The sequence below is a fragment of the Vidua chalybeata genome, chromosome 9 (genome assembly GCF_026979565.1).
Source record: "Vidua chalybeata isolate OUT-0048 chromosome 9, bVidCha1 merged haplotype, whole genome shotgun sequence".
Taxonomy (NCBI): domain Eukaryota; kingdom Metazoa; phylum Chordata; class Aves; order Passeriformes; family Viduidae; genus Vidua; species Vidua chalybeata.
Genome location: NC_071538.1, coordinates 11,535,322 through 11,563,203, shown reverse-complemented (window position 1 = coordinate 11,563,203; position 27,882 = coordinate 11,535,322). Strand labels below are relative to the sequence as shown.

The following is a 27,882-nucleotide window of genomic DNA, read 5'->3' as shown; positions in this document are numbered from 1 at the left end:
GATAAATCATTTATAGTATTGTAATAGTATAATAATAATCATGCAGATTTTCATTTAAGTTCTGTGTTTATGCTGGGTCTTTCATGCCAAAACATCTCAAAATACATCCAAACTTAAACTTTTAAGAAAAAAAAAAAAAAAAGGAAAAAAAAAAAAAAAAAACACAGAAAACCTGACAGGAAGCTAAGAAGCAACCCTGGGTATGTGCAAGAGAAAACACAGTTTACATAATGAGGATACAATCTCCCACCACATCCCTAGGCCCTGCCATCCGAGCATGGATGTTTGCACTTGTCAGGGGCCGGTTCCACGCTGCGCTGAGCAGCTGTGAGCCACCAACAGAGTGAGCAGGGCAGGGTTTGGTGCCTTGGGTGACTGACAGCCCCAGGGCTGGGGACAGCTCTGGCAGTGGCAGGAGTAGCCCCTGGGGTGGGCAGGAGCGTTCATCAGCTCCTCTGCCAGTGACTCAGCACATACACACACATTCCAGAATGGTTCAGTGTAATCTCCTGTAGACTTTAAATCCTTTTAATCACTGCCTGCTCTTTTCACCATTGCATCTCCCTGCTTTTGCTTTTTAAGAAAAGATATTCCAATATTCACCAATCTTTTTTTTTTTTTTTCTCAAGTCCACAGAACCAGGTGTTATTTTATTCATCTAATAAGGCTAAATCAGTTACCAGTTACTTTTTAACTGGATCCACCCATGTCTGCATTTAAATGAAACTGTTTTCAGTGCAGCTCTCCAGGAAGTATTGTCTTAAGAAAGGCCACATTCTGCTTACTATTACATCTTCTATTACACAAGTGCAACGACTTGCAAAGCACAAGTACATCACTGTTTCACACTGTAAACCCATCCCAAGTTTCTCTCATCACCAGTGCTCCCATAAGTATGAGGAAAAATGGAAGGAAAAACTAAACACAATATTACAAATTCCCACATTCCAAACCCGTAACTGCTTCTAAGCTTTTGCCAAACCTATATGTGCTGTAGATCCTTGCTGTAAACATGCTGGAATGTCAGCTTTAGAGTGCTGTTAACTCCGTTTAATGATGAGCTGCACCCACAACTCCAAGAAAAGGTGACAAAGAAGCTGTTTTGGTGTTTGACTTATCCTCATCCCCAAACTACACAGTTTATCTGAAACATCTGGTTGCAGCAGACTGACGTGGCAGAAATCTCATGCAGAAAGTGAATTCTTGGCATCTTTGATGAGCTATTGCACAGGGAGGGAGGAAACCCATCCAGATCACCTGTGCCTGTCACCTTCCCAGTGGCCACTGCCCACTTCCTTGAGGAGGACATCACATGTTCCTTCCTGTCCAGCCCTCCCAGTTCACAGCCTGGTACTACCAACAATGAACAACAAAAGCAGTAATTATTTATTAATAAAGAGAGATGACAAGTAAGAGGTTTAATGTTACAATTTTGCTATTAAACAAACAGAATTACTGTAGTTTTAATGTATATTCATTATCTTGTGTTGGCTTGAGTTCTATGTGTAAAAAAAGAAATTGTATGGCCTTCCTAATAAATAAAATTCAAGTACTGTTTATGCTTTGCAGCCTTGCAAACAGTAGTTGACTTTATCACTTGAAAACATTCTGAATAATTTTGAATCATTCTCTGAAGACTACTAACTGAATTCCCTTAGATATTTTGGGAGTTTCTTTTTACATTTAGATACCTGAGTTGATACCTGAGGACTGTTTAATTGTCCATGCACTCAGACCAACACAACTCACAAAAATATCCTCAAGGGCCTTATAAAAAGCCTTGTTAAAGTTGAGGTAAATAACCACTTTCCCATGCGTCATCCACAAAGGCAATATAGAAGGCAATCAAGTTGATTAAGCATCCAAATGCCTTCCCCTTCACAGGCCCAGAGATATTTTCCAAGAGAACCTGCTCCATACAGGGCCCAAAGTGAGTTCATCTGCCCTGTGCCTCCCCAAGCAGACCTCTTGGCCATTTTGAAGATGAGGACAACATTTGCCTTTCTCCAGTCAACAAGAAACTCTCCCTGTTTCCATTTCCATTCCAAGGCAATGGACAGTGGTAGAGGACATCAGCCAGCCCCCACAGCACCTTGGATCTTCCTCCATGGCCCTGGAGGGACTGAGCTCCTGCAGTCTTGTCCCTCAATCTGTCACACCAGCAATGCAGTAACCAGTGTAAGAGTGGGCACTGCACTTAACGTATTTGCTCTGCACAAAACATTTTTTATCCTCCCTGTGTCTCACAACCTTATCATTTCCTCACAACAGAAAGATCAATCAATTTCATAAGCAATGCCTTCCAGGCTGGCTTGGATACTAAATGGTAGGATAACATTGCCAACACCTTAATCCTCACATGCTCATACACGTTCAGCTGCAACAATTTTGACATGTGGGTCAAAAGGTTGATTTGAGAATAACCAAAGCAGTTCATAAGGTTAATTTGATAACATCCAAACCTGTAATCTGCAATCAGCTGAAGGAAAGGAAGGACCTCCTGCTGCACAGGTGGTACAAAGATACCCATGTTACCCATAGCAGCTGGGGAACAAAAATCAACAACATTGTTGTAGTAAATTCACAATGTGTACACAAACCCTTTGAAACAATGTGCATAAACACCTCCTGTGAGAAACAAAAGCAGTCAAAAATGAAAATACAACAGTCTGCTGTGATCTACACTATTTAATGTCTCACATGCAGTCATGCCTATGATTTTGCATTAATTTCATTTCTCATGATCCCAGGTTTATAATGTGAGACTGCTGAATTCTCAGGCAGGAATATTGACCTGTCAGATGTTTTTGATTTGGGATTATACATTCCCTGTATTGTAGTCCCATCCCTCACAATTACAGACTCAAAGCCACACTACCTGTGCCTTACTGCACTGCCAACAATGCTTGTGACTGCCTCTGCCTTCTGCGGGAACTGCAGAGTCAGTTTGGACAGATGATTACCCTAAAAAACCCTTACAACACACAGTCCTACACTCTGCTTTCAGACAGACACAAAAATCATTGAAAGGACCTAATTGTGACCCTGCTGGTTGAGCACACAGGCAGAGCAGTAGTGAATTATTGTTTCGTTATGTCTAGAAGAAATCACACCTTTCACAGATTCCAAAAACTAACTGGTCTCTACTTCTTCCCAACCTAGAATGCCACCACCCCTTTGTAGCAGCAGTGTCATGTTCCCCACGCCTCTCACCAGCCCAGACAATGTGTTCTTTCATTAGATTCCACATTTCCTACAGACAGACAGAATCCCTACTCGAGCTGTTTCCCAAAGAGCTCTACAATGTTCCTTCCCAGAACCCTACAATATTTGTCAATAATTTCTCCTATAGATTCCCTGTAACACATTGTTTGTGTGCTCTTGATTACTTTCTACCAGGCTGCTTACCCCATTTTCCGTGGCTTATTCAGATGTTACCATGGTACCATAATAAGTACGAGAAGTAGAGACTCTCCAACAGTAGATCACCTTTTACTGCATTACCCTTTCACTGAAAAGGAAGCAATCCACTTCAGTACTACTTCTTTTTTTTTCTTTTTTTTTACTGAACTATTACTTAAAACCCCCAAGAGCTTTCTAAAATATTTGCTCTTCACAGTTTAAACTTTTTTTCCTTATTTGAAGTCTTCCACTGAGTAAGACAATTCCCAACAAAGTTATCTCAGAAAGGAAAAAAAAATATAAAAACCTCCAAAAATACAAAAAAACCCCACCCACAAAAAAAAAAAAAAAAAAAAAAAAAAAAAAAAAAAAAAACCACACACAAAGAGAAACCACCAACCAAAATGACAAGAAAACCCTCACAGATTTGAATATCAGATATGTAATGGGTGCTTATGGGAAATACAGACTCCTAATCACCACACTCCTGTTTCTTGCTAGACTCTCATCAACAACAGAACAAATCTATCTTCTATTTCAAACTTAGAAGATACCAGATTATTAAAAGCAGAAGGGTTTTTGCAAGATAATGGCAAATATCTTACGAGATCAACCAGTATTTCAAAATTTCCATCAAATAATGGCTTTTACATGCTCTAAACAGAATCAGACTTTTTGAAACAGAGCCCATAGGCATCATACATAGAAGCACGTGCAAACACACCCTGCAGAAGCTACCAACCCTACAAGTCCTGTAGGCTCCAGGAAGAAAAGTTGGACAACATCAGTGTTCATACATACAACAATATTCATATTTTTCATTCATACAGATATTTTTTCCACCACTGTGTGGTGAAAACCATCACTGCTACAAGGAATGAGTGGTAATTGATCCAGAAGTGCAGGCACCATCTCAGTCTTGCACAGCTGTGGTGAAACTGCTTCAAAGTCACTTTTCCAGCAGCCAGGCGGCACCTAGAGTTTCGTTACTAAAAGCAGCATGCTGGAAGCAAGTGAACAGATAAGCCTGGGAGGGTCTTTGAAATTATTCATAGTCTTTCTGCTGACAGTTTCAGCAGAACTTTTAACATTAAACAGCTTGCAAACAGAGATCAACAGCACATCAGCTCATACTGGCTACAAACCTTCTGCAGGTTTCGAGCGATACGCAGTGGGCATTAGAGTAGCTCAAAGGGTTTTTAAAAAAAGACTGTAGGAAGCTGGAAAATGCAGATATTTCAAGCATAATTCATGATCTAACTGTTGCTTATGATAATTTTGTTGTGCAATATACACCGGGTAATTCTTGAAGGGAATAATTTGTATTATTTTCTCATTATAAAGCTCATTTTTTTTTAGCCATTGGAAAATAAAGAATGGCTGGATTTATACCTATTTCTTTAGTAATGGGACACTACATGATTGACAATGCAATTACCAGTGTAAAGTTTTTGATATGCCAAGTAATACTTAAAATAGAACTTCAATATTTTTCATGTACTGAGCTGTGGGTTTCGTAACAACCTGCATATTTTTCTGCAACTGAAGAAATCTTCACAGGTTGAAGAAAAATTCCTTTAAACTTGGTATTTGCGAAGAGAGACACGCATATAAGAGACATTCAAGCACTCCATGGAAAGGTTGGTGAAATTAACGTTTCAATTACATGAAGAGTACGGTTACACTTTTATAGATCTTCATGAACTGAAAGAACCTTTTTTATTGGAAAAACATGAAAAAATCTGTCTCCTCTAACGATATTGAAAGATATTTTAGACCCCAATTTCCATATCTACTTTAAGCCAAGTTAGTATGTGGGCATGTAACATTAATGTCGACTTATTCCTTCCCCTTTACTATCATTTTTCTCCTCTAAACTTGCCAGGTACACTCTGACAGTTGGAAGCCACTGAGATTTACCAGATTCAACCTCTTGTATAGAGGTCCGTCTATTAGTGCCAAAAAAAAAAAGAATGTACCATAATTATTTAGTTAAGCCATTAAAAAAAAAACAAAACCTTATTTCACCTTTAGACTTAAATCTTCACTTGAAGAAAATATGAATGTCTGTTCACTTGTGTGTCTCTACCGTGACTACACAGAACATGGTCTGGATCCTGTACAATACAGATGCAGTTCTGCAGAGGCAGTTGTTCTGGTTTGCATCATGTTTCATGTGATTTGTTAACATATTTCCTTCTTTCTCCTAGAGCTTCCCCTACTATTACAAATCTCTTCCTTTTACTTTCTGTTCTTTCTCTCCTCTTGTTTATTACAATTGATGAGAGAAGTTTTCCATTGCTTTATGGAGGACAACAAAACTCCTCACTCCTCCAATGTGTTCTGGTAAAAGAGATTGAAATGCAAACCCTGCTGAGGAGCTGTCTTCTTTCACCTTGAACTTCAGTACTCATGACCAAGCCTGTCTCTGTTTGTTATCCTAAGCCAAGACACATGGCAGCCTCTAAGACAAATATCAACATGTGAGACTAAACCTGGAACTTCCCAGTGTTTTCTGAGGACACCAGAAAGGCAGCGCAACAGAATCCTCAGTAGCTGGTACAGCTGAAGAGAAGCTGCAGGTGTATTCACAACACATCTTGGCAGGAATGCAAGTGTGGAAGAGAATAGGGTTCCAGCTGTCCACTGAGGGAAGTGAATTGAGGGGGATTTTTACACGCTGCCACAATTTCCCACAGGTAGCACATGATCCAGAAAAATTTTCTAAAATAAAAGAGCTTTCCCATCCTTGGAGAGTTTGACTTTAGCTACAACCCCATCTCTATCTGCCTTTAGGTTGATCTCAGCCAGCTGCTAGTCACACAGATCCCACCCAGGCAAAGGATGTTTGGGACAGTCCTTAGGAACAGAAGCCTACCTTACACTGATTTAAATCTAAAAATTACTCCAGCTAAATCCAGAGGTTTCTCCAGATTTTCCCTGATATGAAAATAAATACTGACCAAGTATTCACATACCCCACAGCCACCACACTCAGTTCTTTATCTTGTGAGTTCATTCTTTACTTTCGCAACAGAAATATCTATATAATTATTCTATCCATGAGTAATATTGGCTCAGAAAATCAACTAACATGGGATTCAGCAGACCCAAGAATTATGCAAGGACTGTTTTAAGCAGCTTACTATTTAAAAGAAAGATTTTTTTAAAAAAAAAGTGCATCTACCAAAAAAAAGCAATAAAGTTCTTTGCATACGACCAAATTAGCAATATTTCTTCAGTTCAACTGAAAAGCTGTGGACATTGAAAATTAAAAACAGTCATTCCATGAGAAGAGAAGAGCTGCATAACAAAAAAAAAAAAAAAAAAGGTTATAAAGCAAATGTGTGAGTGTCCTTTTGTGAGAGTGCATAAATGAGAATTAGATAGGAGAAAGAATGAAAATAAGTATAAACATATCATCATTTTAAAACAACCCAGAGATATTGTACCCACTACAAAAATGGGCCACAGTCCCCCTTTTTTTCAGCTGTAGTTTTACTGCAATTAGTGAAGCCACATCACACTGCTTAGAGTAAGTATAAAATCACCTAAATATATTCCATTTCTAAACAATATTTCATTACGTTGTTTCTTTCTCATTGTTCCTACCCTTTCCCTACATTTATACTGTCTTTGAATGCCAGTGGGTGGTTATGGAAATCATTTGTTGTCATATCAAGGGCTTTCAGCCTCCAGTAACCCTGTTAGAACAGGTCTTTAATTAGCATTATAAATAATTGCTGACTACATTTTTGTTCTGGGATGCAGAGAAAAGTTGATTTGAAACTAATTCCAATTCACAAATTTTTATTTCTTTTCCTGCAGTTCAGAGATAGAGATGGAAGAATGGTCCTCACTCAGAAGTGACTGGCAACCTCTTTATACATTATTTTCCAGGTCATTTCACTGAGTGTTTTGCAGGTATTCCATTTCATTCCTTGGCAACTGACCCAAAACTTTGAGCTGGATTACTTGAGAGATAGGCATTGTCTTTGGTATCCTTGGGTAAAATAAAGCTATTTTTCTAGCCTGCAAATCTTCCCAATATACCAGTGAAGATTTCCCCTCCCTGCTCTCACATTTTTTTCTTTACAGTGGCATTTTGGCCTTAATTATTAGGATCAGAAGAAAAACATCCATATCATTATAAATTAGAAAATGTTTAATAAGAATGAGCTTGAACAAATTTTTGTTATAATGAAAGGATTAAGATGCCTGATAGCATTAATATTTAGGAAAAATTAAACAAAATTGCTTTTTATCTGCTGCAAACTATGTTAAATATTTAATATGCCACATTATAAGGGCACCATTTGCACAAAGGGTATGACAACCTTTGTGTTATGAACCTTCATTTCAGCAGTTCAAACTTAGTTGGAAAAACTTCTGAAAGCTAAATTTAAAACCATGTGCAGGGTTGTTGTTTTTTTTTTTTTTTTGGCAGTTAGACCTGAGAAAAACTTCAAACCTGTGCAGGGCTTCAGCAGAACATTTTGCAAACAGTGGGGCTAAAGAGGCTGCCTCTCCTGACCTGCACATGGTTTATTTAGAAGGGAGCACTAAGTTTAATTGTTCTGGAACTTATGGGCAGCCTTTCTGTTGCTTAGCTTGTAGTGTCTGGATGTATTTTTAGACAGCTTTGAAACATTAAAAAAAATTGCAAGCTTTCTGAGGTGATGAAGGGCGATTTCTTTTTCAGTAATCTAGCAAGAGATAACTTGTATGTAAATATTGTGAGAGGAAAATTCTAGCTCTCAGATTATAATAAATGAGTATAAATATTCCTTTATAACTAATAAAGTGTGATAAATCTGCTAGGATCAGTAGCATGCTTCTGAAAAAAAGAGCAAACCACTTTCTGAAGTCTGAAATCCTAGAAACTTTCAAGCTTTCCCCAGGATTTTAAACAAACAAATTGCCAGAAAAAAATCAAAATAAATAAGCCCCAGGACCCAAGTTGGACCTGCTTACAGCCATCTATGTATGGCATGAAATTTTAAGGTAATAATGTAATAGTATAATGTAGTAAATTTGGTACTAGATTTTTACTGCTTGCAGATCACTGAACTGAGAAACAAATAAAATAAAAAAAATCTGAGGTTGGACCTAAGCTGCTCCTTACAATGACCTTGAAAAAAAAAATCTATTATCTTTTGCCTTTACCTCTCCTCCTGTAAAATGTGATAATAAATATTAGTTAGATCTTCTATCTTGGGATGGGACTCTGAGCAGAAAACAGCAAAACATGACAACCACTTTGCTTTTGCTGGCTGAGTTTCCAAAGTCAGCCTCACACTCTATAACGCCAAAAACTTAACCAGAATCAGCCTAACTCTTCCAAACCTATCAAGTCACTACGAGTTACATTTAAAGTTCTCCTTCCACCTCAGCTGACTTTCATTTTATCCATCCAAGTCAATTGTTTTCATCTCTACCCACATCCAAGGCAGCTCAGCTACTGGGCTGGGGAGCAGGTTCAGCTCTGTTGTGCAGTCCATGTCTGGCGCCATCATTTAAAGAACCATGGGTTTTTTCCATTCCCTATTTCTTACAGATGTCATCCTTACTCAATAAAAAACTTTGCTCCTTTGCAAAACCAAAAAAAAAGCTTCACAATTATTTTATTGTTACTATGGTGTAACTGAATCCATGACCAGCTTCTGAACCCTACTGGATTTTCACAGCTGTAACACACTTGTTTCCAGGGCACAGCTTTCTGAAGTTCACATCTGACATTCAAGGAAATCCAGTATTAAACAGGAGGAGGGGAGGAGAGGTCAAACAATCTCAGAGACACTGCAGTTCATTATTAGCTTCCAGATTTTCTGTTTCTAGCATATGCAGTCGCATTTAGATATTACAGGAAAAATGAAGAGACAATTTACAATGTTGCAGTCCTATGGATAGGAAAAGAAGAGTAGTTGACCAGCATTTTAAAACTACAACTGTTTCATTTGAAGCTAAGATGGAAGAAATCCAGCAGAATCTTGCATAAAGTGAAGGTAAACAATTAGTACTGTTCAAAAACTGTCCAGATTCAAGATTCTCATTTACCACTAGAATAGTAACAAAACATCTTTATGTATCTACATTTCAATAAAATTGACCTAAATTATATTTTTTTTAAGCTTGACTACAAAACCTGTATTACATCACTTAGGGACAGAGTGTTTTTTGATATTTTAAAGTGTTCATAATCCCCTCCCAATGAAAAAATGGTAGGATATCAACATGAGAAATGAGTACAAAAGAATATTTTGAAACTGGAACTCAAAATATCAAGTATCTGTACTTAAAGGTATATCTTAAAAAATATACTCCAATAAATAGCTTTTATTGAAGCATTAGTGATCATTAAGCTCTCATGCATGTGGCTTATGCTGTCAGGCAGATCATATTAGTGATACTTGTAAATGTTGTGCATCTGCTAGAAAGTATCTCAGCTTCACTTACCAGAAGGTTTTCTAAACATTAATTCACATTTTTGGTGGCTTCAAGAGAGATCACGTTTATTAATTACATGTTAAATTAAAGCTACAAACAGCCTTTATTTCTGTTAGCACAAGACTCTGTCAGTGGATATCTTTATTTCATTGCAGTGTACTTTCCAATAACTAAAACCTTCAAGAGAAACTCTAATAACAAGTTTGGTTTGGACCTAAAATTGCGTACCTACCCTTGAAACAAAGAACAAAAGGAAGCCTTCAGTTTCAACTGTAAATATTAGTGTATTGAAATGTCAGCTTGTGCTTAAAACATATATTTGGAGGGCAGAAACTTTTCAAGCATGAAATCCCTCCTTCAAGGAAGGCAAACTAAAACCAAAACCAAAACTAAAAAAGCAAACCTTTGGAAATGCACCGTGCCATTTTCACTGCCATCACTCTCCTTCCCACACCTGTGTGCTGCTTTGAGTGTCTTGATAATTTGCTAGAGAAGAGCTTTCCTTACCTGCAGAATTTCAGGGGAAACCACACAGTGGCAGTACTGTGAACACAAACACTGTTCTGTTGTGCAGCAGCTGCTAAGAACTAAAATACAGTTTTCCATCCTTACTTATGGTTAAGTTGGCTGTTTCTTTTTTGTATAGAAGAACATGCAGTCAACATGTAATTTATTTCCTTTTTTAATCTTAGTATCCAGAGGCCCCAGACACAGTCATTCATTTTACTCCAGGCTACTATTTTCTTGCCATTTGTATCCACTCCTTCATTTCCTCTACTCGGAAATGTTTGTAAAGCACAGGTCCTTAGTGCAAACTTGGAATTCTTTGCCAAAAGAAAAGGAAAGGGAAACAAACTGAAGGAGCATCCCCATACGAAAATACCAACACACCCACTGCAGGCATTTATGATTCATCTAGGTTATTGGCTTCTGTACTTTCACAGCAGACAGAAACAAGTTGATGAGTATTAGAAATGACAATTCCAGAATGCTCTGTTCACTTTCCTGTACTCTGAGACTCTTGTCAAAGACTGCAGCCACATAGATCACAGATGTTAACTTCTGATTTACAGGTACCTCACATCAGCTGGGAGATTTCCACTCTTGTGGAAATTTCCTCCAGGTGAACATTCTCCAATTGTAAATAATTATCTGGTTTTAAAAACCCCAAATTTCAGGCAGGAATGTAGCAGTTAACATGAACATGTCATCTTGAAGAGTGTGACAGCACAGGGTTTGTTGTTTGTTTGTTTTTTAACTTATACAGCAAACTCTATATCCATCATTCCCACCTAAATCAATTCCCCTTCATTTCACCAGGTACACACATAGTATTTGTCCTTTTTTTTTCCTCCTTTCAAAGTAAGAATCAGCTTTTTCCCTGCAGGGGTTAACAGTCAGTGAATCTGAATGTGTTATGCGTTTCCTTCCCTACTTATCTTGACTTACTTTGCTTTTAGCTACAGAAGCTGCTCTTGAAGGTAAAGCCCTTTCAACTGCACATGCAGCAGCACTTTTCCCCTAGCTGAGTCATTCCTCAAGTTCACAGAGTTGAAACAAGCCAAACACTTCCTGGGCAGGATTGGCATCACAATCCTTTCCACCAGTACCCCCAGGATAGAGACAGTCCCTCAGGAGAGCTCAGGGAATTCCATTTAATAAAACCTACACAGAAAAACACACATGCCTCCCCTTCATTGACTGAATGACATTTGAAAAAACAACCATAAGAACATTAAAGATTCCAGTACCATAGGAGATGAAAAAAAAATTCTTTTTCTTATCAAAGCTAAATTATTATATCACTTCTGATTATGAAGTCATGAGGTACTGGTGTTTTTTAACTCCACTAGGAAAACAGGAGAGGATTTTATCACATCTTAAAAGGCACAGTAAGTTATTTTAACTTGGATATTTCTCAATTTCTTTCTATGGTAAATCTATCCTTTTAAGTTGAATCTCTTTATCTTGAGCTGAAATATCCCTGCCTATAAATTTTGTAAGTGGTATCACATATTTTCAATAATTCTCCACAGAATGAATTCAGCATTTTTTACAGCAGCACCTCAGAAAGGCTTAAAAACAGTGATGCTTTCAAACAAAAAGCAAACAGAAAACACCATTTTGTTTCTCAATCTCATTAGCCTTAACATTCCCTGTCAGGGAAGTTACTAATTTTACCATTTCATGACGTTTTACTACAAGTCCAGTTAGCTGGTACAAGTCCCTAATAAATTAACAACCAAACCTTAATAAAAGTCTAATCCTCGAGCTGCTGAGGGGACAGCGGAGTGAGCACGCACACCTTGCTCACACACTGACAGGTACCTCTGACAGGACAGGGTGTGCCAGCAAGTCCCACATCCTCTCACCAGGGATGTCAACCTCTCATGGGGCTTGGCAGCGTCTGTGCAAAAGCACAGAATGGGGAAAAAAACAGAGAATAAGCCTAGAAAAGGGCACAATGCAGCCCCTAAGGGAGGTGCTCCCAGGGCAGGGCACAGCCCGGGCACACACGGGGCACTTTCTTTCCAACAAATCAGTCCAGCAAAAATAAACACTTTGTGGCTTCTTTGTCAACATTTTTAACTGTTCCCACACACCCATCATGGTTAAAAGACAAAATCAGGCAGGGACTCACATGCTGCTGCGGTGTAGGAGCTGCAGAATCCCTCCCTGGCCGGGACGTGCGAGGCTGCCCTCCTGCCTCAGTGCCCCCGGCTGCCCCGAGGGGCTGCAGGTGGGGATGGGTTCACCCTGAGGGTGGGTTCACCCTGAGGGTGGGCACCTGCACTGCTCTCCCCCCACCCACCTGCACGGCCGTGCTGTGGGCATGTCCAGCCTGGGAATGCCACCACAGGTACCGGGAAATGCCCCAGACCAGCTGCCCAATAAAGATGGGAGCCCATAAAGATAAACCGGCCCTGCATCCCACCCAGAGCTGCTCGGCAGAAGGCAGGGAAACCTGCAAGGAAACCTGAGGGTGGTAATGAAGGCACTGTGTTCAGACCTCTACCAAAGATCCCTGGTTTCCAAAGGGATGCTGTTCCAGCCGAGAACCAGCGCTGCCCAGATCGCTCACCCAGCGCAGCCCATGCCCTCCCCAGCAGCACTCTGATTTTCCAGAGGCAGGGAACCGTCAGCAAGGCTGCCAGCTTTCCACTGAGAGCCTGGAGCCTCACCTTTCCATTACCCAAAACATCTGACAGCCAGTTATCCTCGTGCTGCCTGAGCAGTACTAGACAGAATGATTGGAATTAGTATTTGCTGCCAAAAAATATTGGATACTTTCTAATCACTCTAGGAGAGCTCTTGCTAGGATTTCAATCTCAGAGATGCTTAGTATAGTGAAGCAGGAAGACGAAGTTTCACTTTCAAGCTGGAATTCAATAATCCTACTTGAAGCAGTTTTAAAAACAAACTTTAACCACTGCCTCAGCATCTAGAGATACAGGAAAGATCTTATCCCTATTGTATTATCATTAAATTTTAATTCTCTGAAACCTGTGCCATATCATACAGAAGTTAATTCATAACTTATCCCTAGTAATCACAGCATAAAAACCAGGTTTTTATCTTTTGGGTTTGTACACAACTGTTGAATCCCATGAGTCCAAGTTCAATATACAGCAACTATTATTTTAATGTTCTGATCCTGCATTATCACTTGCCATACTTATTTACTGCTTATTTTCTCTACAGTTCTCAATTTCCACAGTACAGCAAAATGTTTTTGTCTTCTATTTTATTTTCTATTAAAAGAGAAATTGAACTCATTGCTTTGACTTTTACCATGGCACCTCGAATATAAGGCAAGCGCCTGATAACGGTCTCACTTTTATCAGAAGTTCACACCTTTTCCTCTGCACTCAACATTGTTTCTTCACAGCAAATGAATAAAAAACTTTGTTGTTAATGATTCGAACAAACATTTAAAAATATTAGGCTGGATGTTTCAGCCCTAACTTTGCTTAGAATTGTATTTCTGATGTATTGCACATTCTATGCTTTTATGTCATATGTAAATTTAAACAGGACTATGTATTTTTAAAACCCTGTGTTGAAAGATCTTTAAAGTTGCAAGGCTAAGTGAAGGAAAGCCAAAATTTAACCTGACTGTGCTGCGTCCTGGTGCATTCTCAATTATATTATGTCATAGGTTATTACATCTTGTTAAATTCAACTTGTCTAGTACTCTTCAGACCATTAAAAGATTCTTAAAGAGATGTTACATTTTCTGATTACAGTTTTTGGCTCTTATTTGTGTAGTCTTGTGTTAACAGTCTGATTTTCAAGTACATTTCTTGGTGACACTCAGCTTTGTCTGTGTAGAGCTCTTACTACTAAGTACTTACAGCTGATAAATGCCATTCTTAACAGAGGTGATTTTCATTCTGCTTCACTCCATTAGTCCAAAGTATAAAATTGCAATGAAATGCTGCAATGTCCTCTTGGTAGTTTGACTCTACTTTGAGCTCAGTGCTGCCCATATTTATCTAACTTGCAGACTCATTTCAGGGAAAAAAAAAAGCTTCAATTTTACGTACTTTTTGTTAAACCTGCCAAGGTTAGGGACCCAGTTCTGTGAACACTTTTCATGCAATCAGTTCCACCAAATGCCCATCACCTGAGGAGAGAGAATGACCTGTTTCGGGATGGGATATAATGCACAGCTCTGGTCATATTTTGCAGCTATTAAACTCAATACCATGGACTGTAGTGGGAAAAACCTACAATTCAGTTGTTTTAAACTGCCACAAAATCTCCCAACTGCAAATTTCATTGTGGCTTGCACCAGTGATGGGGAGCTCTTTTCACACAACTGTATGCTTTTAAGATTTTTTTAATTTCTCATCAGAACCCCAGTAATTAAGTATTTATAGATGACAAAAATGCCCCTAACAGGAACAAACCCATTTGTTTCCTATGTGCTTCAAACCTTTCATTAATAAAGTAGTACCAAGGGTAACCTTTCATGAATACAACCTTAGGGATCACAGAGTGCCCTCAATCAATGCAGGGAACTCATGTTGACAGAGTATATGGGAAACAGATTGCGGTATTAAAGCACATAGCCTCTGGTGTTTTAGATGTAAATACTATAACCATCAAATATTTAGACTCTTATGTAAGCAGCATGTCATTTTTTAAACAGTTACTGCATGGAATAAATCTTTAAGGATGGAATTTTCAGAAGTGCTCAGTATTGGCCTAACTTTGCTCTTACTGAAATCAATCATAAAATTTTCACAACTTTAGAAAAGGACTTTGTCTGTTTATATGTTTCCACAGCACTAAGCACAATAAGTCTTGATCCTGGCTGGGGCCTTTTGACTCTGCTGTAATCTAAATAAATTGATTTATAGGAGATCAGTTAGATAAATGATAAGGAAACACACACATACATATAAAACAGCTGGGGTTTTTCATGATGGCATAGCAGCTTTGGAACTTTTTCATCATTTTCTCTTTGAATCCTAAAACTCATTTGCCTTTCTTTATATTAATTTCTTTGTTATTAGTTTTCTCCAATATAATTCCATCTTAAATTTGCAGTGAAGTATCCCTCCAATAAAGTGTAACTTACTTTCTTGACACAAATCCCATTTAATCTACACAATAAACACATTAATTTTGGGATCTGATTCGTACATTGTTTCAGCAGAATATAATCTCTCTTCTATTTCCGCAAAAGCTGTTGTTAATAACTGTGATATGGAGTCTCCTCTCCACTTCCAGGAATAACCACCTTTGCTGAGCTGGGAAAGAGGAAGGGAGTGTGTTTTTTTATAGGTTTGTAGAGTGCTTAGAAGTGTTTATTTTGTTATTTTGCAAGATGCGCACAAACATTAATTTACCCAGGGATTGGCAGTTATTTCACTTTCATATACATGCCAACCTGAAACCTGTCTAAAAAGATCCTATTTTCTTCCAAAGAGCTGCACTAAGACCAAACAAAACTGTTTTTCACTCAATATGGGATTTCAAAAGGTCGATACTGAAATGTCTTTCTCCCTATTTTCTCCAAATAAAATGCTACAAGTTATTGAAATGAAGGCTGTGGTTCCACAGGCAATTCTCAAGGCGTTTTTGTGGGAGCTGCTACCCCCATTCCCTTGTCCCTGCTTCAGTCACTTATTCCCAGTTCCCTTACTGCTCCTGTGTTTGGAGCGGTACAGCTGATTTTGGATCTCTGCGATGACCCAGACCAAGATTAAGTCCTCTTTCTCTTCCTTTAAAGTTTGGTTTTACCCTGGGCCCATTCCCATCCTGGTGCTCCTGTGCAGAACTGCACCAGGATGAGGGAGGGGGCAGCTCTGAGGAGCTGGAGCTGCACCTGGCAGGGACTGCATCAACACCCCCCTGTGCCACGGGACACATTCCTGAACCTTCAAAAGCATTCTCACCACATCTCTCAGGAAAGCAGGAGCAAGCACACATGACATTACAGAGCTGGCAAAAGAACAAACCTCCAAGAGCAGCCAAAGTTGTAAAATAGGCCAAGGAAGGAATCAGGTAACAGCTTGTTCATCTTCTTCACCTAAATTCAGGTGATCTTATCACTAACCCCAGCCTGCTACATATTTTATAGTAAGCAAATTTAGTCTTTCAGATTAGCAAGCTATATATATATTTAGTGCTTTATTCTCAAACTGTTTCACCACAAATGACAGCTCATTTCACAAACAGCTTATCTTATGGCTAAAGATATATAAATACATACTAAAAATGCTGCTGAAAGTCTCAGAATGTATAATGCAGCCTGGTAGACATGGTAGTGATTGTAACACTGCATTGTAGACACAAATGTTAAAGAAACTTGGCAAGAAGCAACACATTTTAGCTACTCAAAATTCAGATTTTCTCAGAGTTGTCCTCTTCTGATGAATGGAACATATGGGAGTATTGTTCATAAAACTTACATTGCTTTTCTTGATGTCTACCAAAACTCCTCATCGTGACAATATTTACCAAGATACATACAGATTCAAATTTGAATTAATTACCCAGAAGTTTTTCTGTGCTTCCAGGTTTGCTGGAAAAGAAAAACACTTCAGAAGCAATGTGTTGTGAGCATTTAGCAGTGGATGTTTTAGCAGCAGAGGTAGCAGAGTGCTTGCTGGGGAAGGGAGCTACCCGGTTAAAAGCCATCACTGCTGAGTGAGATAAAAGACAGGGAAGAAAGAAACTGCTTTGCCAAGAAGCAGTTTGGAATCTGACACTGTAAACAAAACACATTTAGATCTAGACATAAATCCTCCTTATGCTGAAGGCTCAATAATATTTTAGCTAGCATTATTACTTACAAACAGTTCCTGAAATACAGCATCAAAACTGCAGAACAGCCTTTAACCTTGTGTTCATCCACTCAAGAGCCATGTTATTTATTATCCTTTATCCCTTAATTATGGGAACTTCACCTACTGCTCTCTGCTCATTTGAAATGCAGAATAAAATACAATGGATGTCTAAAGACTTAACAGGTGTCAACCAGATATTTGCCAGCTACTGCTACTATTCTACTGGGAGGAGTTGCTGTTCTATAAATACTAATTAGAGTTTTGCACATGATCTTGCTGAAATACCTAAGGTGATGAGTGGCCAGTTGTTACTTTTAAAAGATTAGCACAATTTGAAAAACTAATGTCCCCAATGAGGCAATGCTCACACTGAATAATCAAGAGTTATAGCTGTTCTCTGCCCAAAGGGAATATTTGCTCACTTCATCATTTGGAAAATCTGCTGCCTCTCGAACAATTCACTCTTCTATTTAACTTTGAGAAACTTCTAAAACTTTGTGCAATCAATAAATTAGTACAGTATATGTGCTTAGATGGTCTTCCACTGCTGTGTCCACATGGCAGCCTTTTTTACTACCTTTACTTCTAAAGACAGAGCTCTTAGTGTGAAATCATGATTAAGAAACTGCAACAAAATAATGTTGTACTTAAATCAAGCAGCAAAGAAAAATAGGATTACAGTATAAAGTCCATAAACACAGCAAAAATTCAATTTCCTCAAATCTATCTCCCTTCAAATTCTTCACATCCACTAAACAGGAAAAATAGACACAGGCAAATCAGGACAGGTCTCTATGATACTGAGGTTTTATACTAAAAATTTATATATAGTAATTTTTGATTTTAAAAATACCCTCCGATTCTCTAAAGTCTTGGTGCAATATAGCTGAAAAAAACAGTTAATTTTAAGCAAAATGTTAAATTGGCATGGCCCATTTCCTTGGTTTGTAAAAAAAATCTTGAGTTTTATCTTGTCCATTCTGCTATGGAAAGCAACTGATGTCACAAGGTGTGACACATTGCTGTATTTCTATATGTGAGCTCAGCTTCAATGCAGTGCAATTTCATACAACTGATACAATCCCTTACTATTTGATGTCCATGACCACATGTGGGGAAAACATCTATATAATTTTAATCAGAATTTTTTTTCCAGGCTTTATTTTTTTTTTCTAAAGAAATCTTTTTCTTTACAGTGAAACTTATATTTCTCCTTATCCCTCAAGGATATCCCTACTGCTTCCTCTTTTCCAGTAGCTCATTACTGGAAATGTTTGGCCTTGCTTCAAAAGAGAAGAATATGTCAACACCAGAACATCTGTGTCCACATAGAGTGCTTTGATGACAGTGATATACTCCATTTACATCAGTAACACTGAGCTGAACCTTGATGCTGTCTGCATTTAAAGATCTTACCCCACAGGGCAAGAGAATACAGGTCAAAAACGTTGATCTCTGTCTGACACACTCTCTACTTCAAGAGCACTTGGCAGCAATTTGTTCCAGAGTCAAGAATCAAACTCACAAAGTGTTGCAAAGCTCGGAGCCATGTTTGCATAACCACATTCAAAACAAATATTAAAATTCACAGTCTCTGGAGGCCAATCTACTTTTGATATGCAGGGGTTTGTGAGCAATACAGTAAAATTCTAGCCTGAATACAGGAGGAGTTTTCGTTTAAATCAAAAAGCCATAACTTGGGCTTGAACATCTGTTATTAAAAGGGATAATGTACCTATATCTCTCAAATGCAAAAAGGGAAACAGGCACTTTATCATCTAAAAGTCAGAACTGATTATCTAAAAAAGGGAGTGGAATAGTTATGTGTGACACAGAGTTGTGCCTATCAGTGTGGCCAGAGGAAGTTGGGTGAATTTTGGTACAGAACAAATGCCTCCACAGGCAGGCACAATAAAATTAATTCCCCAAATATTTCATTTAGAGGAATTCAGAGATGAAGTCTGAGCTACAGAGTATTTGTAGCCCATGGCTACTGGTAATCTTCCTTTTAACTGGATTTAAAAACCTTTAGAGTTTCTTCAGCTTTTTGTAGTTAATATATCATTTTCTAATTTAATTACATTTTGTCCACTAAACTGCTATGCTGACATAAACCCTAATATGAGGTGGAGAGTTCCAATAGTTTCCTTACACACCTTCCTCCCCTCGTGTAGAGCTCAGCACTTTTGCAGCATTGAATGATCCAGTATTGCTTACAAGACGAATACATACAAAACATCAAACAGGATCCAATCAATGCAGCTGGATATTGCCCTGCTCGTGTTCAAGGACCACAGCCACCTGTGTGCTGCAATAGCAGCTGCAAGTACTGGTAAATCCTATTTCAGCAAACAGAGAAAGAGAAAATTTTGTTTACAGGTTGCACTAGAATGCCATGGAAACAGATACAGAGGTAACTGTGAAAAGGCGTAATCCAAATGGAAGACAGCCCTGATAGAGCTCATATATCCAAAAATAATATATATGTTTTCCCACTTGGCAAACACATGCATAAATCCTATTAACATCAAGACAGAAAATTATACTGAGTAGACCCCAATATCACTAAGGTCCCTGATAACAGTATGAATTAATGTGCACCTTCAAAGCAGAGCAAGATGTTTTCATATGCAGACTATTAGAAAAAAATAAAAATATCTTAATAGAATAATCATCTTTTTAAAGAAAAAAATTACATCTTGAATTTTTGAAACAGGATTAAAGTGTGGTAGTAGCCCTGTAAAAGGAAGCTGCTCAGCACCTGCTGCCTACACTGTGCCTGGCTTCAGGCAATGTTATTCATTCCTCACTTTCATGGGAGCAAAATACATCTTCTAAAAATATAAAACACAAAAATAAATAGATCTCTGGGGAAATTGAAGAGAAATTTGTTTTAAAAATAGTGAAGTAGCCTATATGTTTTAAAAAAATAAGTCCATTTTGCATTGTTTTGTAAGATTTACACTTTAATTTGAAACCAACGTAAGGCATAAAATTTGTATGAAAGCAATATCTGATTTATAGATAAACTTAAAACACAATTCACTTAGCTGCAAATACCAGACCCCAGTGAGAGAAGCAAAAGGTTTTGAAAGATGATTAAAATATGCTTGATAAATGTGGCCCTGAAATGTCCCAAAAGATTTTTCTGAAGTTAAATAGTAAACACAATTAACATGGCTTTTGCTACAAAAACACTAAATGCAATGGATTTTTTAAATTAATTTTCAATGTTATTACATGTTCCTATTGAGCTGGAATTGACTCAATCCACTAACTGTACTGTGAGACAGTCCTTTTGTCCATATGACCTTATCATCTAGACAAAAAGCCAAATATCCATTCTGTTGGTCATATGAAGAGGAAGCCAGACAAATGAGAACAATCTCGTGACCACCATTTCCATCTTGTGAGTGGAAAATTTGTGACAGTTGAAGCATTTAAGAAAGATATATTCATAAGGCCCAGATAATGTCCAGCTTGATCAAATGTATTACTAATTAACCAATAAAAAGTAGCAGCTGGGAAGGCTGACGAGAATAACTTACTGTACACCTCTGGCCTAACCTCACTATCCATATTCAAACAAGTCTCCTGGCAAAGGCAAATCAAATAATTCTTGTGAGTCTTGCATGCATTCAGACTCACTAGATTTACATATTATTATTCACAGTAGATGTTTCATTACATTTGCTTTGAGAAAATGTACAATCTATATGGGTATTCACATGTTTAATATGCACATGAGTTCCCATTTTGTACATCTTATGTAGCTGATGATGAGGTTGGTTGGCCTCCCTCTGCCTTAGACCAGGCACTGATCATTCACGTGAGGTCAAACTCACGTGGCAGAGCTCACATTCCTCCACCAAACTCCAGCCACCCCAAAATAGGCAGAATAATACCAAGCAGCTTTTAAAAACCAGACCAACCCCAGTCCATATCCCGTAATATTTCATAATGTTTGCAGGGGTTTTTTTGTTTGTTTTTTCTTTTTTTTTTAATTAATGTAGGCCAAAAATGGTACAATTACTGTCCTAAGAACTGGACAGTCACTGAAAAACAAAATTTGCCCCAAGCCCTGACTGCTCAGTTTGCTCAAATGGACATCCCTTCAGTCATGACACTTGAAACAAGGCACTACGAGGGGCCTCCAGAATTCACATTCACATCTGCTCCAAAGAGAACCTGTCCTCACAACAGTGCTGTATCAAGGTTCTCATACTCTGAGGTAAAGGTGCTCCTCAGTCATGGAGTCTTTGGTACAAGACTTCATTAATGCTTTGAGAGAATAACTCACCATTTTGGTCTGCTTGTGGATTTCACCATTGGAGCCATCCCATCTCTGTAGAGGCTTTTTGTTTTACTGAAGTTGACAACATTGAAAATTACTCTCTGGAGGGGAAAAAAAAGGAAAAGAAAAGACATCAGGTATAAATTCTGAAAGACTTTCTACATGTGATGTCTATACCAGATGCATAAAAATATACACACATAACATATGCAATAGATATGTACCTTACAAATTATTGTTATTCTCCATAGACTCAGATAATGGATATCCTGTCTGTTCCAAGTATTTAAAATGTCCATGCTGTTTAACACTGCATTGATACATATGAAATATATTTTTAAATGTAGCACACTGATTTTTCAGTAGGAATCCAAGCCGGATGAAAAAAGATATAGTCCAGTGTGCTGCAGTTAACATTACAGAGGTGGATGGAAAGCTGGGAGATGGGGTAACATTCCTTGTCAAAACCTTCTAACTGCTTCACAGAACCATAGGATAGAAACATAGAATTGCTGAAGCTGGAAAAGACTTCCAAGATCAAGTCCAGCCATTAATCCAGCACTGCCAAGTCTATGGCTAAACCATGTCCCTGAGCACCACATCCACATCCCTCTGGAGAAGGCGATTACTTCCCTTAGTAGACAGTTCCAATCCTTAACAACCCTTTCAGTGCAGAATTTTTTCATAATATGCAAACTAAAACCTCTGGTAAAACCTCTTGTCATATTGTTTGTTATCAGGGAGAAGAGACTGACTTCCACCCTGCTACAACCTCCTTCCAGGTAGTTGTAAGGTCTCCCCCTGACCCCCCTGTTCTCCAGGCTGAGCCCCCCCAGCTCCCCCAGCTGCTCCTCACCAGACTTGTGCTCCAGACCCTTCCCCAGCTCCGCTGCCCTTCCCTGGACTCGCTCCAGCCCCTCGATGTCACTCTTGTCATGAGGGGCCCAGCACTGGACACAGCACTTGAGGTGTGGCCTCCCAGTGCCCAGTGCAGATGGACAGTCACTGCCCTGGTCCTGCTGCCACACCATTGCTGGCACAGGCCAGGTGCCACTGGGCACACTGCCCACCTGGGCACAGCTGGCTCATGTTCAGCCCCTGTTGGCCAGAACCCCAAGGGCATTTTCCCCAGGCAGTTTTCCAGCCACTCTGCCCCAGCCCGCTGCACTGCAGGAGTTGCTGTGGCCCAAAGGCTGGACCTGGCACTTGGCCTTGTTGAACTTCATACAATTTGCCTTGGCTGATCAAAACATCTGTGCAGATGCCTCTGCAGAGCCTTCCTGCTTTCCAACAGATCAACTTCCAATCCAAGTTAGTGTCATCTGCAAACTCACCAAGGGTGCACTTGATCCCTCACCCTTCTTAGCCTTCACATAGAAGCAGCAGCAGCAGAAAAAAAAAAAAGTTTTCTGACTTTTTTCCCCCCCAAAGATAGGAATATTTCTTTTCCTTTCCCCTGGCAAAAGGAAGAATTTTCCTTTGCAAAAAGTGTACAGGATACCTACACAGAAATTGCACATAGCCATCAGTTGTTTGAATATGATAGATAAGAAGAAAATATTCTAAATCTGATCTTAGTTTAAACTAAAAGTTTGGGAAAACTGAAGATGATATTTAATAGGTCAAGGGAAGAGTAGAATTTAGATCTTTAAGGGTAATGGACTGATACTAAAAGCAAATTAATGCAGGGGAAAGACAAGAGTAAACAGAGACAAAACCTTTTTCTTTACCATCTGTCTGCTTCAAGTCATTTCATACAAAATTACTTATTCTGTCTCTGTTAAGAAAGTCTAAATTGGATCTAGCTCGTCTCATGGAGTACATTGCCTTTTCAGATGGCAAATGCAGTATCCCTCATTTGTTGTACTCTTTTGATACCCAGTGTTGATGTACTCAAAGAAAACAAAATATGAAGTCTAAATTAGTTTTTATGAAACAGTCCACAATATAGTGATAAATTCAATTTCTGTGAATCTCTTTACATTTGTTTTTTAAAGGTAGAAGTGAAGACAAACCACTAAAAATTATATTCATTCTTTTCTTTAAGAACAAACTATTGTAATGTTGGCACCCTTCATAATGATCCATGAGAAGCCTAAAAACTGATTGATCACTGTTTAAAAATCAAACAATTTTTGACTAAAACAATCAGCTTTCAGATGTAAAACTTTGCAAAAACAAATCTGGACCTTCCAGGCAGTCTGCTCAGGCAACAGGGAGTGAGAAGATTAAAGTGAAAGGAATCAGCAGTGAAACACAAAAAGGAATCAGGCACATTTATCCTTTCATATGGGGCAGGTAGGAAGCCAGGTAACTGCATAGCCCTAAGTGGCTCTGTACTCAAGAAAAATTAAGCAAGTTTTTTTGAGGTAAGGTAGTGCTGAAGATTTTGTGAATGGGAGCACATACTTCTATGCTGCAAATTCTGCCAATCAGTAAAAGCAAAATCTAAAAATAACCTCTAGGTTTGACTAGAACTGACATGAAAAACTAGCAAGTTGAGAAAATCACTTTTTTGAAGGTGGCAATTCAATTTTGCACCAAAGGCAGTAGGGAAACTACATATCCCTGTACAAGAGTTTTTATGTATTTTGAGATATTCTAATGGCCATGAGATGAACTTATTTTTATAACTCTGGATAAAAGAATGCACTTAAATTTACAAAATGTTATGTTTGTAATTTTAGGTATTTAGGATATTGCTTATCTGATGAAATATCAACTTTGGGAGGTCTCTAGTTATTTTCCATCTTATGTTTATAATGGATGGCTTTAAGTTAGAGAATGGTATTCAGGTCTCTACACACTTTATGCTCTACATGGAAACATTTCCCTCTATTAGAATGCTCAGATTTTCCTCTGTTACTTAACTCTGTTCACATTTTTGAAAACAAATTAAGTTGCAACAAATTGGTTTGTTAATCTTGATGTTTGCATGGAGTGAATGAAACAAACAAGATCTCCAAACCAATTGCCTTAAACTTTGGATGCAATCATGTCACTGTTGGAAAGGGAAAGTTGCTAATTTTGTTACATACTGACTCAGAGCAGACAGCTGGTAGAGAATGTTCTTATTCCAATCAAGCTTATTTTGTATAATGAGTTGGGCAAATGTACACAACTGGGTAAGCAATGTATATAAAAACAAAAATATGCAGCTCATTTAACAAAACACTGCCGATTATAGCGTTTCGAGCGCTCAGCAATGCGTGCAATTCCCCCAGCATGGCACCGAGCTAGATTGGCAGAACCAAAAATTTAACAGCACAGAGCAGAACTTTATCAACACACACCACTGAAGTAATAAAGCACACAAACCGAGGCACTCAAATGAGCAGCTGAACTCCGTCAAGTATTCCTGGTGATGGTTAAAATAGTCCATGCAGCTCAGGCAGTGGAGTGTGCAAAAATGTAATGACTACAGGATACACACTGGAAACACACGCTGGAAAAATATGCAGCTTGCTCAATAAGGTATGCAAACAGCTTTGAGCTGAATGCTGTCATAAAAGGCTGTGATACAGCAACCAAAGTTTTGCTGAACAAATCTAATTTTTAGTCTAATTTCTGTCTATACTTATATCCTTTAACACACCAGTTATGCAGTGTAAAGAGCAAAAGGAGTAGAAACAGAGCACGTTAAAACATTTTTTTGAAAGTATCACCGTTCTGAATTATTATGATTTGTAGAGATGTACCAGATTGTCATCTTATAAGCAATATAATTGAGATACTCCAAAACGAGTATTCAAGAATTCAAGAAATGTCAAGATAAGAAAATAAAACTAGATTAAATGTACTTGAAATTCCCTAGAAATTGTTCTGGTCTCCACAGAGTCAATACAGAGAAAAATTTTTACAATGAAAATACTTTTTGGATATTTGGGAGTGTGTTTCTTTTTACAAAGAAATTTTTACAATGAAAATACTTGTTGGGTATTTGGGAGTGTATGAATACCACTAAAAGAAGAAATATTCAAATTGATGCTGTACCAGAAATTATAATTTGGTGCTTTCACTTCAGATTTTGGACAAAATCTTAAATCTATTGCATTGTTTTGACAAACTGATCTCCAATTTCTGGGTAGGTGGAAGAGGCATGGTGCAGAAAAGCCTCTCAGGACAGCACCAAGTCAAACCACGCTCCTGGGGATGCACCAGGATGTGTTGTGGCTTCACAGCATGAGGGCAGACAACTGCTGCAGTCTCAGGCTCTGTGCTTGGGCTGCCAAAGCTGAGACAGACGTTGGAGAACATGAGACAAGGCAGGCAAGTTCTGCCCACTGAGAGGAGGAGGAGGACCTCTTTCCATAACATGGGCAGTAAGTTTGAATTTGAAGGTATCTTGCTGATAAAACCATTGGGACAGAAAACAAAGGAAAAGCTTGGTACCTCCTTTAGCCTTAAAATTTACATAGAAATTGAATTTATGTCTAGTTTTCCTTATAGTCCTTTGCAGACTTACTTCAGGAATCAAAAGCACAAACAGGTATTAAGGGATGCTTAGTGTATTTAACACGAACAAGATAAAGATGAACCATGAACAAAAGGAAGAAAGGTGGCTGAAATAGGTCACATTTTTTCTTATTGCCAGCAGTTTTCCTGACTGGAGCTGGAAGGAGCTGCTGGTTATTTGGGGGGCAAGCACACAGCAGGGTGGTTTTGGTTTGGAGCTGAAGGCACTGAGAGTGGATGGTTGTATTGAGCTTCGTATTCCAACAAGCTGGTGGGAGCACAGGGTTCACCCAGCTCCCAGTAGGTTTTCCAACTGAAGCAGGTTTCCAAAAGAAAGTCACATCTTTGACAAAGGTTCAGTGCCTTCCTCCAGGATAAGGACACATTAGGTCCCTTCAAAAAGGCTCCCAGGTTTATTTTGCACGGTTTTCCCTGGCTGGCTGCTCACAGAAATAAATGTGCAGCTCTGGCTGACATTAAAAGGGAAGAAAAAAAAACAAACACACCATAGAACACCACAAAATTCTGCCTGAGGCAGACACCTGGCACAGAAAATTTTGTGTCAAATCATTACAAGTATAAGAAGTTTTAACTAACTGAAAATAGGGTTTGCAGTAGGAAGTGTCAGGCCTTCTTAATATTGATGTGACATACATATATTCAACATTTTAAATTATATAATATACTTAATATTAATAGCATAACAATTTCAATTCAATGGACAATGCTGAATGCTACCAGTATGAGCTATCAAAGTACCTGGGGACTAATTGCTTGAAGTCAGTCATGAACAATTTCTTCATTTAACCAGCCAAAATAAGACAACTGGGCACTAAGTATTACTATTAAGACCTTTCAGCTGAAATTAAGTCTGAGCTTTTGTGCTTTGAATGAACATTAAAGATCCAAAGGTGGTGGATACCATGGGGGTTTGCCTCACTTACGCTGATTGATCTTGCTTCCCTCTCCTGTAGATATTACAGTGTTTTGTGAATTCCTGAAACCTGCACCTTTTTTTTTTTGAGTTGGGTTCTTGCCTTGGCAAGATTCTTGGTTATCCTTTCCTTCTTTTTTTTTAAAAAAATGGTAAAGATGTAAGTTTTAATCCCTTTAAAGGGCAGATCTACTTCAGAAGGAGAGAAAGAGAAAAAAAATACCACAAAGAAAGAAAAATGAACCAAACTCATGACTTGTGAGATTTTGAGACACCATTTATGAATGTGAGAAAGTGGCAACATGGGATTGCTGCCTGCTCACCAAAAAAAAAGTGCTGCATTTTGGTATTTGAGTCAGATGGTCTTTAGGATCTTTTCTGACAAAGCACCTTATACAAAGCTGTACAAAAATAAATTACACTGGAGGGACTTCCAAATGGCAAGAAAAAAGTGTCACCTGCAACTGTTATCAATGCTGAAGAAAACAAGAAATATAACAGTCAGGTCTGTGCAAAATCCCCAATGAGAACTTACAAATAGCGTTTTTCTGACCTTTTCAAATTTAAATCATTCATTACTGCTAACATTTTAAAATAAGCCATGCTTTTCTTTTCCCTTTGTAGGAACACTTGTCCTTTCAAATGGAAAAGTTTTTAATATTGACAGCATTTAGCCTTTTTCTCTTCAGCTAAGGAGCTTTCAAAACCTGCTGATGCTCAGGAGGGGAATATAAATTCTCACTTTCAGAGGGAGGAGGATGCTGGGGACCACTGTCATCAGCTGCACCTGTGGCTTGTTAACTGGAAAATGTCGAGTCTTTACAACACAACAAAATTTTAGGAAAGTGACGCAGCAAATGTATTACAGATTGTGAATTATTAGTGTTTTTCCCTTGGTAGAGATCTTCATTTAGTTACTTGAAAGAGAGGAATGCTGAAGTCTGGGATGTTGCAAAGAGCAACATTAAAAAGAGACCCAAAGGATCTTAATACAGCAACACCTCTGATATAATGCTTTGCTAACTATTAAATTAGTTTAGCCTTTATTG

The 27,882-nt window shown here is 38.4% G+C and overlaps 1 protein-coding gene across 1 annotated transcript in view; it reads right to left on the bottom strand.

Annotated features, from left to right (window-relative positions):
- LOC128792411 (BEN domain-containing protein 5) overlaps window positions 1-27,882 on the bottom strand; it is a 562,082-nt gene that overhangs the window by 321,237 nt on the left and 212,963 nt on the right. The window contains exon 4 of the mRNA XM_053950814.1: window positions 21,451-21,545. Coding sequence (XP_053806789.1) covers window positions 21,451-21,545 — 95 coding nt within the window. The remainder of the gene's footprint in view (window positions 1-21,450; window positions 21,546-27,882) is intronic.